This window comes from Lontra canadensis, unplaced genomic scaffold (assembly GCF_010015895.1).
Source record: "Lontra canadensis isolate GAN:19392208 unplaced genomic scaffold, GSC_riverotter_1.0 scaffold206, whole genome shotgun sequence".
Taxonomy (NCBI): Eukaryota; Metazoa; Chordata; class Mammalia; order Carnivora; family Mustelidae; genus Lontra; species Lontra canadensis.
The window spans coordinates 519,365-536,687 of record NW_022631200.1 but is presented as its reverse complement, the minus strand read 5'-3'; the positions used below and the strand labels follow the sequence as shown (position 1 = coordinate 536,687).

The following is a 17,323-nucleotide window of genomic DNA, read 5'->3' as shown; positions in this document are numbered from 1 at the left end:
GGTGAACCATGAGAGACTATGGACTCTGAGAAACAATCTGAAGGGTTTGAAGAGGTGGGGGGGTGGGAGGTTGGGGGAACCAGGTGGTGGGTATTAGAGAGGGCACGTATTGTATGGAGCACTGGGTGTGGTGCAAAAACAAGGAATACTGTTATGCTGAAAATAAAAAAAATGAACAAGAGGCAGTACTGATGGCTAGGGACCTAATCAATATGGACATTAGTAATATGTTAGAACTCAAGTTCAGAATGATGATTATCAAGGTGCTAGCTGGGCTTAAGAAAACCATGGAAGATACTAGAGAATCTCTTTCTGGAAAGAACTAGTTTAGAAGAACTAAAATCTAACCAAGTTAAAATTTAAAAAGCCATTAACAAGGTGCAATAAAAAATGGAGGGTCTTACTGCTAGAATGAATGAGGCAGAAGAGAGAATAAGTAATATAGAAGACCAAATGATGGAGAATAAAGAACTGAGCAAAAGAGAGAAACAACTACTGGACCACAAGGGGAGAATTTGAGAGATAAGTGATACAAGAAGACGAAACAATATTAGAATAATTGGGATCCCAGAGGAAAAAGAAAGAGAAGGGCAGAAGGTATACTGGAACAAATTATAGCAGAGAATTTCCCTAATTTGGAGAAGGGAACAAGGATCAAAATCTAGGATGCACAGAGAACCCCCCCTCAGAAATCAATAAAAATAGGTCCACACCCCATCATCTAATAGTAAAACTTACAAGTCTTAGTGACAAAGAGAAAATCCTGGAAGCAGCTCAGGACAAGAAGTCTGTAACATACAATAGTAGAAATATTAGATTGAGAGCAGACTTATCCACAGAGACCTGGCAGGCCAGAAAGGACTGGCATGACATATTTAGAGCACTAAATGAGAAAAATTTGCAGCCAAGAATACTATATCCAGCGAGGCTGTCATTGAAAATAGAGATAAAAAGCTTCCAGGACAAACGAAAATTAAAAGAATTTGCAAACACCAAACCAGCCCTACAGGAAATATTGAAAGGGGTCCTCTAAGCAAATAGAGAGCCTAAAAGTAATCGATCAAAAAGGAACAGATACAATATACAGTAACAGTCACCTTACAGGTAATACAATGGAAATAAATTCCTATCTTTCAATAGTTACCCTGAATGTAAATGGGGTAAATGCCCCAATCAAAAGACACAGGGTATCAGAATGGATAAAAAAACAAGACTCATTAATATGTTGTCTACAAGAAACTCATTTTAGACCCAAAGACACTTCCAGATTTAAAGTGAGGGGGTGGAAAACAATTTACCATGCTAATGGTAAATTCAAAAGTAAATTCAAAAGAAAGCTGGGGTGGCAATCCTTATAACAGATAAATTAGATTTTAAACCAAAGCCTATAATGAGAGATGAGGAAGGACACTATTATCATACTCAAAGGGTCTGTCCAACAAGAAGATCTAACAATTTTAAATATCTATGCCCCTAACGTGGGAGCAGCCAACTATATAAACCAATTAATAACAAAATCAAAGAAACACATCAATAATAATACAATAATAGTAGGGGACTTTAATACTCCCCTCACTGAAATGGACAGATCATTCAAGCAAAAGATCAACAAGGAAATAAAGGCCTTAAATGACACACTGGACCACATGGACATCACAGTTATATTCAGAACATTCCATCCCAAAGCAACAGAATACACATTCATCTATAGTGCACATGGAACATTCTCCAGAATAGATCACATCCTGGGTGATAAATCAGGTCTCAACTGGCACCAAAAGATTGGGAATCATTCCCTGCATATTTTCAGACCACAGTGCTCTGAAACTAGAACTTAATCACAAGAGGAAAGTTGAAAAGAACCCAAATACATGGAGGCTAAAAAGCATCCTACTAAAGAATGAATGAGTCAACTGAGAAATTAAAGAATTTTAATAAACAATGGATTCTGGAACACTGAGAAGAAATTTAAAAAAATAAAAAGTTAAAAAGTTAAGGAAGATAAAAAAATTTGTGGAAACAAATTAAAATGAAAACACAGTTGTTCAAAATCTTTGGGTTATAGCAAAGGTAGTCCTGAGAAGAAAGTATATAGCAATACAAGCCTTTCTCAAGAAACAAGAAAGGCCTTAAATATAAAATCTAACCCTACACCTAGAGGAACTGGAAAAAGAACAGCAAAGGAAGCCTACACCCATCAGGAGAAGAGAAATAATAAAGATCAGAGCAGAAATCAATGAAACAGAAACCAAAAGAATAGTAGAACAAATCAATGAAACTAGGAACTGGTTCTTTGAAAGAATTAATAAGATTGATAAACCCCTGGCCAGACTTATCAAAAGGAAAAGAGAAAGGACTCAAATTAATAAAATTATGAATGAAAGAGGAGAGATCACAATCAACCCCAAAGAAATACAAACAATTATAAGAACATATTATGAGTGACTATACGCCAGCAAATTTGACAATCTGGAAGAAATGGATGCATTCCTAGAGATGTATAAACCACCAAAACTGAACCAGGAAGAAATAGAAAACCTGAACAGACCCATAACCAGTAAGGAGATTGAAGCACTCATCCAAAATCTCCCAACAAACAAGAGCCCAGGGCCAGACGGCTTCCCAGAGGAATTCTACCAAACATTTAAAGAAGAATTAATACCTAACCTCCTGAAACTGTTCCAAAAAAATAGAAATGGAAGGAAAACTTCCAAACTCATTTCATGAGGCCAGCCTGACCTTGATCCCCAAACCAAAGAACCCAAAGAACCCAAAGGAGAATTATAGACCAATACTCTTTTTTAAATTTTTAAATTTATTTTCAGCGTGATAGTATTCATTGTTTTTGTATCACAGCCAGTGCTCCATGCAATCCGTGCCCTCTCCAACACCCACCACCTGATTCCCCCAACCTCCCACCCCCCGCCCCTTCAAAACACTCAGATTGTTTTTCAGAGTCCATAGTCTCTCATGGTTCACCTCCCCTTCCAATTTCCCTCAACTCCCTTCTCCTCTCTAACTCCCCTTGTCCTCCATGCTATTTGTTATGTTCCACAGACCAATACTCTTGGTGAACATGGGTACAAAAATTCTCACCAGTATACTAGCCAATAGGATCCAAGAGTACATTAAAAGGATTATTCAGCATGAACAAGTGGGCTTTATTCCTGAGCTGCAAGGTTGGTTCAACATCCATAAATCAATGTGATATAAGACATTAATAAAAGAAAGAACAAGAACCATATGATACTCTCATAGATACTGAAAAAGCATTTGACAAAGTACAGCACCCTTTCTTGATCAAAACTCTTCACAGTGTAGGGTAGAGGGTACATACCTCAATATCATCAAAGCCATTTATGAAAAACCCACAGCAAATATCATTCTCAATGAAGAAAAACTGAGAGCTTTTCCCTAAGGTCAGGAACACATCAGGGATGTCCACTATCTCCACTGCTATTCAACACAGTACTAGATGTCCTAGCCTCAGCAATCAGACAACAAAAAGAAATAAAAGGCATCCAAATCAGCAAAGAAGAAGTCAAACTCTCACTCTTTGCAGATGATACACTTTATGTGGAAAACCCAAAAGAATCCACTCTAAAACTGGTGGGACTCATACAGAAATAAAGTGTCAGGATATAAAATCAACACACAGAAATCAGTTGCATTTCTATACACCAACAGCAAGGCAGAAGAGAAATTAAGAAGTCGATCCCATTTACAATTGTACCCAAAACTGTAAGATACCTTGGAATAATCCTAACCAAACAGGCAAAGAATCTGTATTCAGAAAACTATAAAGTACTCATGAAAGAAATTGAGGAAGACACAAAGAAATGGAAAAATGTTTCATGCTCATGGAATGGAAGAACAAATATTATGAAAATGTCTATGCTACCTAAAGCAATCTACACATTAAATGCAATCCCTAGCAAAATACCATCAATTTTTTTCAAAGAAATGGAATAAATAATCCTAAAATTTTTATGGAACCAGAAATAGCCAGTGGAATGTTGAAAAAGAAAACCAGGGGCTCCTGGGTGGCTCAGTGGGCTAAGCCTCTGCCTTCGACTCAGGTCATGATCTCAGATCCTGGTATTGAGCCCCACGTAGGGCTCTCTGCTCAGTGGGGAGCCTGCTCCCACACCCCACTCTCTGCCTTCCTCTCTGCCTACTTGTGATCTCTGTCAAATAAATAAAATCTTTAACAAAGAAAAAAGAAAAAGTTGTTGACCTCACAATTCCGGACTTCAAGCTCTATTACAAAGCTGTAATCCTCAAAACAGTATGGTACAGACACATAGATTAATTGAACAGAGTACAGAGTCCAGAAATGGACCCTATCTCTATGGCCAGCTAATCTTCAACAAATCAGGAAAGAATGTCTAGTGGAAAAAAGACAGTATCTTCAACAAATGGTGTTGGGAAAACTGGACAGCGTAAAATTGGACAGCATAATGGAACAGGACCATTTCCTTACACCACACACAAAAATAGACTAAAAATGGATGAAAGATCTCAATGTGAGACAGGAAGCCATCAAAATCCTTGGGAATACAGACAGCAACATCTTCGACCTCAGCCACAGCAACTTCTTCCTAGAAACATTGCCAAGGCAAGGGAAGCAAGGGCAAAAATGAACTATTGGGACTTCACCAAGATCAAAAGCTTTTGCACAGCAAAGGAAACAGTCAACAAAACCAAAAGACAACTGACGGAATGGGAGAAGAAACTTGCAAATGACCTATCAGATAAAGGGCTAGTATCCAAAATCTATAAAGAACTTATCTATAAAGAACTTACCCAGAACAAATAACCCAATCAAGAAATGGGCAGAAGACTTGAACAGACGTTTTGGCAAAGAAGAGATCCAAATGGGCAATAGACACATGAAAAAGTGCTCAACATCACTCGGCATCAGGGAAATATAAATCAAAACTACAGTGAGATACCACCTCGCAACAGTCAGAAGGACTAATATTAACAAGTCAGGAAACAACAGATGTAAGTGAGGATGCAGAGAAAGGAGAACCCTCCTACACTGTTGGTGGGAATGCAAGCTGGTGCAGCCACTCTGGAAAACAGTATGGAGGTTCCTCAAAAAGTTAAAAATTGAGGATGTGGAGAAAGGGGAACCCTCTTACACTGTTGGTGGAAATGCAAGTTGGTGCAGCCTTTGGAAAACAGTATGGAGATTCCTTAAGAAATTAAATATAGAGCTACCCCATGACCCTGCAATTGCACTACTGGGGATTTACCCCAAAGATACAGATGTAGTGAAAAGAAGGGCCATCTGTATCTCAATGTTCATAGCAGCAATGGCCACAGTCGCCAAATTGTGGAAAGAACCAAGATGCCCTTCAACAGACAAATGGATAATGAAGATGTGGTCCATATACACTATGGAGTATTATGCCTCCATCAGAAAGGACGAATACCCAACTTTTGTAGCAACATGGACGGGACTGGAAGAGATTATGCTGAGTGAAATAAGTTAAACAGAGAGTCAATTATCATTTGGTTTCGTTTATTTGTGGAGCATAACAAATAACATGGAGGACATGAGGAGATGGAGAGAAGTGAGTTGGAGGAAATTGGAGGGGGAGATGAACTGTGAGAGACTGTGGATTCTGAGAAACAAACTGAGGGTTTGGAGGGGAGGGGGATGGAAGGCTGAGTGAGCCTGGTAGTGGGTATTAAGGACGGCACGTATTGCATGGAGCACTGGGTGTGATGCATAAACAATGCATTCTGGAACACTGAGAATAATTTTTTTTTCCTTGTATATACATACACATTTATTTATTTATTTATTTATTTTTATTAATTTCTTTTCAGTGTAACAGAATTGTTTTTGTACCACACCCAGTGCTCCATGCCATACGTGCCCTCCATAATACCCACCCCCCGCCCCCTTTGAAACCCTCAGATTGTTTTTCAGAGTCCATAGTCTCTCATGGTTTGTCTCCCCTTCCAATTTCCCTCAACTCCCTTCTCCTCTCCATCTCCCCATGTCCTCCGTGCTATTTGTTATGTTCCACAAATAAGCGAAACCATATGATAATGGACTCTCTCTGCTTGACTTATTTCACTCAGCATAATCTCTTCCAGTCCTGTCCATGTTGCTACAAAAGTTGGGTATTCATCCTTTCTGATGGAGGCATAATACTTCATAGTGTATGAGAAGAAATTTTTAAAAAATAAATAAAATGTTTAAAAAATAGAGCTACCCTACAACCCAGCAATTGCACTACTGGGTATTTACCCTAAAGATACAAATGTAGTGATCCAAAGGGTCATGTGCACCCGAATGTTTATAGCAGCAATGTCCACAATAGCCAAACTATGGAAAGAACCTAGATGTCCATCAACAGATGAATGGATAAAGAAGATGTGGCTTATGGGCACCCGGGTGGCTCAGTTGGTTAAACTGCCTTCAGCTCAGGTCATGATCTCGGAGTCCCGGGTTCGAGTCCCACATCAGGCTCCCAGCTCCATGGGGAGTCCACTTCTCTCTCTGACCTTCTCAGCTCTCATGCTCTCTCTCACTCTCTCTTTCAAATAAATAAAATCTAAAAAAAAAAAGATGTGGCGCGCGCGCACGCACACACACACGCACACACACACAAAATACAATACTATACACCCATCTAAAAAAATGACATCTTGCCATTTGCAATGACGTTGGAACTAGAGGGTATTACGCTAAGCAAAATAAGTCAATCAGAGAAAGACAATTATCATATGATCTCTCTGATATGAGGAATTTGAGGGGCAGGGTGGGAGGTCATGGGGGTAGGGAGGGAAAAAAATTAAACAAGATGGGATTGGGAGGGAGACAAACCATAAGATACTCTTAATCTCAGGAAATAAACTGACAGTTGCTGGGGCGGAGGGGGTTAGGGAGAAGGTGGTTGGGTTATGGACACCGGGGAGAATATGTGCTATGGTGAGTGCTATGAAATGTGTAAGCCTGATGATTCACAGACCTGTACCCCTGGGACAAATAATACATTATATGTTAATGAAAAAAAAGAAAAAAGAAAAACCAAGAGGTTGCAGTGTATGTTAACCCCTTTATGAGCATAGAAATAGTGAAGTGGCAGCCAAGAGTAGCATATAGTTGCTTCTACAGAACTCAAGGGTTGAGCAATGGATTGATGTTTTTCATTACAAGTTTTAGGTTTCTGGGATTCTTTCTGGATTATACACCAGTACATATATTTGAGAAAACCAAGCCTGTTCCATAGCTGCACGTATTACTTTGTCAACATGAAAATCTCCAACAATCAACTGGTACCCAAAAAATACAGTTACCTGTTAATGCAACAAAATCACAATGTCCAGAAGCAGACACTGGTATCTAAGAACAGACAGTGGAGTCAGAAATTACCCAGTTTACAGCAACTTATTATTCAATAAGCAGCAACGCAAGAACAGGTGGGGAATGGTATAAATTGAAGAAAATTTCGGAGGTGATGACAATTAGAGACCCAACAAAATGGATGACCCATCAAGTAATTCGTCCACAATCACCATAAAGTAGCATACAAACCTTTTTCTTCTTCCAGCATCTCTGCTGCTTCTTGGTTTGGATCTTGGGGTCCCCATGACTGTGTCATCTCTGCAACAAATAGTGATAGTGGGATATTGAGATACCCAGGCTGAAAATGGCCAGTGATGGATGCTCTCTGCAGAGCCAAGGACTGCCCTGACACGCCGGAGACTGAAGACAAAGGAATCACATCCCCCAGCTCCATCAACTCAAGATCTTTAGGTTCAGCCATCCCCCCATCAGGAACACTGTCTCCCCACACTCATATGACTCACTGTCTCTTCTCCCAAGTCTTTGCTCAAATTTTAGTTCAATGGTGCTGGGCAGTCCTGATTAGAACTGCGCCGGATCCCTACAACACACACCCAAGACTCTCCCTATTCACCTTTCTCTTTCCATTCCCTTTGTTACCTCCTAACACACCATGTAGTGTAGTTATTTCTTACCTTCAGTACCTCTCTTCACCCGACTGAAGGAGGGACACAAATGGCTAGCCTCTGTTTGCTTACTTATCCCAAGTATGTAGAATGCCCAGCACATAGAAAACATTCTATTTCTGCACCATAAAAATAAAAGCACAAAGAATTGGGTTCTAAACCAAGCCCCTCCCTATATATTCCACAAAACCACTCTGAATGCCCCATTCCTCATGAGCTGAAGGGCCCCTTCCATGTCTAACTCACACAGCAATAACTTATTCTACTGTTCAGTGCTTAGCTGCTATGAGCCAATGTCCCATAGGGATAACAGCTCTAACAGAGACATGGCTCTAACATTTATAATTCCACGGGTTGTCAAGGTTTGCAGGACGTGATCTGGGTAGCTAGCTGGGTCCTGGGCTGCTTCTTCATGCTGCATATTCCTTTGAACCACTACCACCCATCACTCTCTACCATGGTGAACTTGGCCAAAAAAAAAAAAATCCAATTTTGAGGAGCCTCACAGAGCCTACCTGTGGGGTCTGTCCAGGGTTGGGTCAGCTCTCCTAGCAATAGAGAAACTGAATGGGGAATCTTAGGAGCATAGCACAATAAGCTAAGATCATCCCCTCATCACTAGCTCCATTTACCTGTACATCAACTACATGACACATTGCATTCCTCTGTTGCACATAAACCCAATGAGGGGATCCCTCCAGATTATAGCCTTGCTGCCACACTCTATATCTAGATACATTAAATTGAAGGCTCTAGATCTATCTGGGGCCACTTATGAAAAGAGCCAACACCATAGCCTAGAATTTAAGTACAATTCCTTTTTTAAAAAATCCCAGTCCTAGCCATCAGGGAGATTCAAATTAAAACCACACTGAGATATCACCTTACACCAGTTAGAATGGCCAAAATTAGCAAGGCAGGAAACAACATGTGTTGGAGGGGATGTGGAGAAAGGGGAACCCTCTTACACTGTTGGTGGGAATGCAAGTTGGTGCAGCCTCTTTGGAGAACAGTGTGGAGATTCCTCAAGAAATTAAAAATAGAGCTTCCTGCAATTGCACTAATGGGTATTTACCCCAAAGATACAGATGTAGTGAAAAGAAGGGCCATCTGTACCCCAATGTTTATAGCAGAAATGGCCACGGTCACCAAACTGTGGAAAGAACCAAGATGCCCTTCAACGGACGAATGGATAAGTAAGGTGTGGTCCATATACACTATGGAGTATCATGCCTCCATCAGAAAGGATGAATACCCAACTTTTGTAGCAACATGGATGGGACTGGAAGATATTATGCTGAGTGAAATAAGTCAAGCAAAGAGAGCCAGTTATCAAATGGTTTCACTTATTTGTGGAGCATAACATGGGGAGTTAGGAGAAGGGAGTTGGGGGAAATTGGAAGGGGAGGTGAACCATGAGAGACTATGGACTCTGAGAAACAATCTGAAGGGTTTGAAGAGGTGGGGGGTGGAAGGTTGGGGGAACCAGGTGGCGGGTATTAGAGAGGGCATGGACTGCATGGAGCACTGGGTGTGGTACAAAAACAATGAATACTGTTATGCTGAAAATAAATTTAAAAAAATGATTTAAAAAAATCCCAGTCCTGACTTCCCTTTTGCAGGGAAATAACAGATTCGCCTACCCAAAATCTGTCGGAACAATCTTGGGTAGGGTGGAAGATATGTGCCATGCAAGGACAAAGACATTCCCAGTTCTGATACAGGCCATCTGGCATGGTCTCAAACTAGCACCTGGAATCCAGAGAAAACTACCCCAAAGCTAAACAAATGTGTGAAAACTTTCTCATATTCTAAGCATTTCATCCTAGAAATGCAGAGGTAGGTACAGTTGGTCAGGTTTTCAAGAAGAGAGAACAGAGAGCTCAGTGGTAAGTCATTTGCCCGGAGTTATAGTTGGTTAGATGGGCGAGGCTTTGAATCCTGACATTCTGACACCAAACCTAAACCCAGGGCCCCCGAAAGATAACACACATACACTCGTAGACACACATGCATTCACATACTCATAACACAGCATCGTTCAAGCACAGACACTCTCATTATGTCGTATTTCCTAGAAGATGGAGCCAAGGGGAAATGGAAGCTATCCTGACCTGCTGGATCTTTGTATCATCGCTCACATTGCCAGGACATGATATGGTCTAGGGCTTTTTCCTGCTGGCAAGGGGTCCTCCATATGCCACACCCCCTCCACAGGTCACCTGGGAGCCAAATGAGGACAAGGAAGAATGGGCTCTTCCAATGTGCCAGGTCTGGCTCTACAACACTCATACAGGACCAGTGGCCAGGAAGGAGGTCGTTCCTTAAATGACATTTTCCTCTGTGCACACACCTCCCTCTGGGATCGCCAGTCAACAACAGGATTTAAGGATTCTAGGTGCCACTCTCTAGCTCTCTGCTCAACACCTGCCCATTCTACACAAGAGTAAATGAGGGATTTCAAATGAAGGGGGAAGACGGGGAACGGGGAGGGAATGGAGAAAGGGCAGTGGGTAGACAGGGAAATCTCATCCCCACCCCATCCTCCTGCCTACCTGAAGATCCATAGAGCTTGAATTTCCAAGACTCGGAATCTCCAATTTGGGAAATATCATATTGCCAGCTCCCATCCCTACTGCTTAGAACTCATGCCCTCATTCTGGGGCAAGGGAAGCTGTGTACAGTCAAGCACAGAGCCTCTGGAGATCTACTACCTGGGTTCAAGTCACCAGCTCTGTGACCTTGGGCAACTCACTTGAGCTCTGGACCGTTTCCTTGTCTGCAAAAGTGGGGCAACACTACATCTTATGAGCATAGTAAAGACTACGTACAAATGCACAGGAGGCATCAGGATCGATGCCTGGCTCATAACAGATACCACCAAAAGTTAGGACGATTTTGTACCAGTCTCAGAGACAACTGGTTCTGCCATCAAGTGGCATATGCGCTCCTAAGGCTCACTGCAGAGAGAAAATGGGATAAAAACCACTTGGGTTTTTATTTTACAGGAAAATGAGATCAGGGATACATTCAGAAAAAGGATTCCAACAAAAATGGTAGCACAGTTTCATACTTGCTAACCGGTTATGAAACACATCACTGTCCCAGTAAATACTACCCAATACAACAGCACACCAGGCAGCTAGCTAGCCACTGCAGTGCCTCCACAAACACAGCACGCACTTTACCTTAAAAAAATAAAAATAAAATAAATTAGGTTTATTCCAAGGTATCCTGTGGGTTTTGGTGCTATTGTAAATGGGACGGATTATCTAGTTGCCCTTTCTACAGTTTCATTGTTAGTGTTTAAGAAAGCAACTGACTTCTGTACATTGATTTTGTATCCTGCCCCATTACTGAATTGCTGCTGTAGGAGTTCTAGTGGTTTGGGGGGTAGAGTTTTTTGGGTTTTCCACATCAAGTATCACGTCATCCACAAAGAGAGAGAGTTTGACTTCTTCTTTGCCAATTTGAATACCTTTTATTTGCCAATTTATTTATTTATTTTATTTGCCAATTTGAATACCTATTTTTTAAATTTTTTATTTCTTTTCAGCATAACAGTATTCATTGTTTTTGCACCACACCCAGTGCTCCATGCAATCCATGCCCTCTCTAATACCCACCACCTGGTTCCCCCCACCCCCCCCCCCCCCCCCCCGCCCCTTCAAAGCCCTCAGATTGTTTTTCAGAGTCCATAGTCTCTCTTGATGGAGAGAAGAAGTTGAGGGAAATTGGAAGGGGAGGTGAATACCTATTTATTTGTTGTCTGACTGTTGTTGCTAGGACTTCTGGTTCTATGCTGAACAAGAGTGGTGAGAGTGGGCATCCTTGTCATGTTCCTGATCTCAGTGGGAAGGCTGTCATTTTTCCCCCATGGAGAGTGATATTTTATACCCCTGAGAATGGTATTTTATGGAGAATGGATTTTATGGAGGGCATGTATTACATGGAGCACTGGGTGTGGTACATAACCAATGAATCTTGGGACACTGCATCAAAAACTCTGAGAAACAAATTGAGGGTTTTGGAGGTAAGAGGGGTGAGGGGATGGGTGAACCCCGTGGTGGATATTAAGGAGGGCATGGATTGCATGGAGCACTGGGTGTGGTACATAAACAATGAATCCTGGAACACTGAAATTTTAAAAAAACTAATGATGTATTTTATGGTGACTAACATAACACAATCAATCAAACAAAAATTTAAAAGTGCCTGACATTTGCTTGCAGGTGTGGGAAGTGTTACAGCTTGTGAGGATCTGTGAAGGTGAATGAGCAACCTAAAATCAGACAGTAAGTTTTGGGTGAGTGTGGCTTGTGCTAGGGTAGCTGGTAGATGTTTGAGGTGTATATGTGCATGTACATTTTGTATATGGCTTGGCTCAGCTGGATGCATTTTTTAAAATTTTTTTATTTTTTTGACAGAGATCATCAGTAGGCAGAGAGAGAGAGAAAGAGGTAGAAGCAGGCTCCCTGCCTAGCAGAGAGCCTGATGTGGGGCTTGATCCCAGGACCCTGGGATCATGACCTGAATCAAAGGCAGAGGTTTAATCCACTGAGCCACCCAGGTGCCCCTTATTTTGTTGTGTCGGCATTTACCTAGTGTTTCCCTTGTAGGAAAAATAATCCTGTGTAAGCAAACATGAAATTCCTGTTACACTCCAATCATTCCCTAATACTATAGCTGCATTGGAAGAAGTCTGTATTTTCTCTTTTTTTTAATTTAAATTCAGTTAGCCAACATATAGTACATCATTAGTTTCAGATATGTGTTCAATAAATTACCAGTTGTGTGACACACCCAGCACTCATCACAACATGTGCCCTCCTTAATGCCCATCACGGAGTTACCCCATCCCCTCCCCCACCTCCCCTCCAGGAGGTAATCTGTATTTTCAAAAGAAGGTTTGCAACACAACTGAGTGTACCTCTCAGTTTCTGCTTTCTGCTTGGAATCACCATTCCCTTCCAGACTAGAGCTCCAATCATTGTAGCCTTCATACCTTTACCTGAAACTTTCATAGCCCAGCAGGGGGATTTTTCAGGGGTAGCAATTTGGCATGGCCCCATAAAAATCCAACAATCTCCTTGCTCGTATGAGCACAAAGCAGATGTCCCTCTGTACCCACCCCCATCCCTCCATCCCTCCTGTGGACCCACTCACCATTCAGTATTGCTCTAACTTCCACACACAATGAAGTCAGATTCATGTTCTCAAAGATGCTGAGGGTCACTTCCCATATCTGCCTTTCTGAAAAGTATTCACCCAACAGACTTAACAGATTAACAGGATCACTGGCTTTCAAGTTTGCCCAGGGGATCTTCTGGAAGTTCCCAAGCAGCAGCTCTGGGGACTGGAGGCACAGCTTGAATTCCTCCAGCTGCGACTGATCCAGGCCCATTAGGTAAGACAGCAGCTTATCACAGGAACCATCGTTGATGTAGACATTCACAGAGGAGCTCATCTTGCCCAACACACAAGACTTCTAGCTCCACCCAGGGACTGTTACATCCACAGAACAGAACCTGTAGAGAATGGAGTTGAAACCATAAGCCAGGATGTCACCACCTCCAAAACACATCTACACACTTGTTCTGCTTTCTCCCAGTAGCACCTGTTTCTGCTGCTACCAGTGTTTGTACACTTCTCTATCTCTCAGCTGTGCAAGAATGTAAACTCCCTGGGACAGAGATGGTGTCTGTTCTGGGCTGCACCACCAGTGCTTAGAGCAGCAGCTGGTGCAGGAGAAGGAAAGAGCAACTTACTCTACACTGATTGGTCACCTCACTGCACTCTCTAAAACACAAGAGACACACAGGTACATTATCTGTTGTACAAAAATGACAATGAAATGACATCTTTAAATTGCTGCAAAGAAAAAAAATACACTGCCCACGTAGATTACATGTCCAGTGAAAATATCCTCTAAAAATGAAGAAATACAGATGCTTAACTATTGAGAACAGACTGATGGTAACCAGAGGGGAGGTGGGAGGGATGGGAGAAAGGAGTGATGGGTATTAAGGACTGTGCTTCTTGTGATGAGCACTGGGTGTTGTATGGACATGTTGAATCACTATATTGTACACCTAAAATTAATATTATACTGTTTGTTAACTGCAATTTGAGAAACTTTTAAAATGAAGGTAAAATAAAGATGTTCCCAGGGACTCCTGTGCAATCAGTTAGGCAGCTGCCTTCTGCTCAGGTCATGATCCCAGTGTCCTGGAACTGAATCCCACATTGGGCTCCTTGCTCAGAGGGGAGACAGTCTCTCCCTCTGCCTCCAGCTTCCCCTGCTTATGTGTGCATGCACTCTTTCTCAAATGAATAAATAAAATCTTTAAAAAAAGATGTTTCCAATCCCACACCAAGTTGCCAGGGGCTGGTGAGATGTTGGTCTAAAGCTACTAGATTTCTGTCACATGATGAACAATTCTGGAGATCTAATGTGCAGCATGGTAACTTTAGTTAATAGTATATACTTGAAATTCACTAAGAAAGTAGTTTTTTAAAAGATTTTATTTATTTGTGAGAGAGAGAGAGAGAGAGAGAGGAGCAAGAGCGAGCACAGGCAGACAGAGTGGCAGGCAGAGGCAGAGGGAGAAGCAGGCTCCCTGTCAAGCAAAGGAGCCCGATGTGAGACTCGATCCCAGGATGCTGGGATCATGACCTGAGCTGAAGGCAGCTGCTTAACCAACTGAGCCACCCAGGCATCCCAGGAAAGTAGATCTTAAGTGTTCTCACCACTCAGGGAAAGGTAATTCTGTGAGGTGGAGGTGTTAGTTAACTTGATTGTGGTTATCATTTCACAGTCAATATGTACATTAAAACAAAGAGACAACCCATGGAATGGGAGAAGATATTCACAGAGGACACTACAAAGGACTGATATCCAAGATCTGTAAAGAACTTCTCAAACTCAACACCCAAAAACAGATAATCAAGTCAAAAAATGGGCAGAAGACATGAATAGACACTTCTCCAATGAAGACATACAAATGGCTAACAGACACATTAAAAAATATTCATCATCATTAGCCATCAGGGAAGTTCAAATCAAAACCACATTGAGATACCACATTATACCAGTTAGAATGGCCAAAGTCAAGACAGGAAACAACCAATGTTGGAGAGGATGTGGAGAAAGGGGAACCCTTTTACACTTTTACACTGTTGGTGGGAATGCAACCACTTCGGAAAACAGTGTGGAGATTCCTTAATAAATTAAAAATAGAGCTGCCCTATGACCCTGCAATTGCACTCCTGGGTATTTACCCCAAAGATACAGATGTAGTGAAAAGAAGGACCATATGTACCCCAATGTTCATAGCAGTAATGTCCACAATAGCCAAACTGTGGAAGGAGCTGAGATGCCCTTCAACAGATGAATGGATAAAGAAGATGTAGTCCATATATACAATGGAATATTACTCAGCCATCAGAAAGGATGAATACCCAACTTTTGCATCAATATGGATGAGCCTGGAGGATATTATGCTGAGTGAAATAAGCCAAGCAGAGAAAGTCAATCATCATATGGTTTCACATACTTGTGGAGCATAAGGAATAACATGGAGGATATTAGGAGAAGGAAAGGAAAAGCAAATTAGGGGAAATTAGAGGGGGGAGAGGAAAGATGAGAGACTAGATTCTGAGAAACAAACTAAGGGTTTTATTTATTTTGGGGGCACTTTTTAAAATGTTATTATGTTATGTTAGTCACAATACAGTACATCATTAGTTTTGGGAGTGTTCCATGACTCATTGTTTGCATGTAACAGTGAGTGCTCATTGCATTACATGCCTTCCTTAATACCCATCATGAGGCCAACTTATCCCCCCCACCCCTTTCCCTCTGAAACCCTCAGATTGTTTCCCAGTGTCTATAGTCTCTCATGGTTCATCTCCTCCTTTGATCACCCCCCCCACTTCATTTTTCCCTTCCTTCTCCTGATGTTCTCAGTGCTATTCCTTATGTTTCACATATAAGTGAAACTGAGGGTTTTAGAGGAGGGCACGGGTTGCATGGAGCACTGAGTATTGTACATAAACAATGAATCTTGAACACTACATCAAAAATTAATGATGTATTGTATGGTGAATAACATAACAAAAAATTTTGTAAGAAAAAAGGAAAGAAAAAAATTAAAAGTTAAGTCACCATGTTGTACACCTTTTTAAAAAACATCACTTACAACTGAAGTGTCTGTCTTACCTCAGTAGAGCTGGAAATTTCAAAAAAGTTTTAAAGCAGAGAATTCATTACCAGCAGGCATATATATACACACCACCTAAAAACTTTTTCAGATGAAAATTTGTATGGAATCAGAAGAGACCCTGAATTGCTAAGGAAATGTTGAAAAACAAAAATAAAACTGGCGGCATCACATTACCTGATTTTAAGCTTTACTACAAAGCTGTGATCACCAATACAGAATGGAACTGGCATAAAAACAGACACATAGACCAGTGGAACAGAGGAGAGAGCCCATATATGGACCCTCAACTCTATGGTCGAATAATCTTCGACAAAGCAGGAAAAAATATACAGTGGAAAAAAGACAGTCTCTTCAATAAATGGTGCTGGGAAAATTGGACAGCTATATGTAGAAGAATGAAACTCGACCATTCTCTTACGCCATACACAAAGATAAACTTGAAATGGATAAAAGACCTCAACATGAGACAGGAATCCATCAGAATCCTAGAGGAGAACATAGGCAGTAATCTCTTTGATATCAGCCACAGCAACTTCTTTCAAGATAGGTCTCCAGAGGCAAAGGAAACAAAAGCGAAAATGAACTTTTGGGACTTCATCAAGATCAAAAGCTTCTGCACAGCAAAGGAAACAGTCAACAAAACAAAGATGTAACCCATGGAATGGGAGAAGATATTTGCAAATGACAGTACAGACAGCAGGTTGATATCCAGGATCTATAAAGAACTCCTCAAACTCAACACACACAAAACAGATAATCATATCAAAAAATGGGCAGAAGATATGAACAGACACTTCTCCAGTGAAGACATACAAATGGCTATCAGACACATGAAAAAATGTTCATCATCACTAGCCATCAAGGAGATTCAAATTAAAACCACATTGAGATATCACCTTACACCAGTTAGAATGGGCAAAATTAGAAAGACAGGAAACATGTGTTGGAGGGGATGTGGAGAAAGGGGAACCCTCTTACACTGTTGGTGGGAATGCAAGTTGGTGCAGCCACTTTGGAGAACAGCGTGAAGATTCCTCAAGAAATTAAAAATAGAGTTTCCCTATGACCCTGCAATTGCACTACTGGGTATTTACCCCAAAGAT

At 41.3% G+C, this 17,323-nt stretch overlaps 1 protein-coding gene across 1 annotated transcript in view; it reads right to left on the bottom strand.

The window, feature by feature from the left end:
* LOC116861861 (NACHT, LRR and PYD domains-containing protein 13-like) overlaps positions 1 to 13,462 on the bottom strand; it is a 36,917-nt gene extending 23,455 nt beyond the window's left edge. The window contains exon 1 of the mRNA XM_032848730.1: positions 13,162 to 13,462. Coding sequence (XP_032704621.1) covers positions 13,162 to 13,462 — 301 coding nt within the window. The remainder of the gene's footprint in view (positions 1 to 13,161) is intronic.
* Positions 13,463 to 17,323: the final 3,861 nt, after the last annotated feature.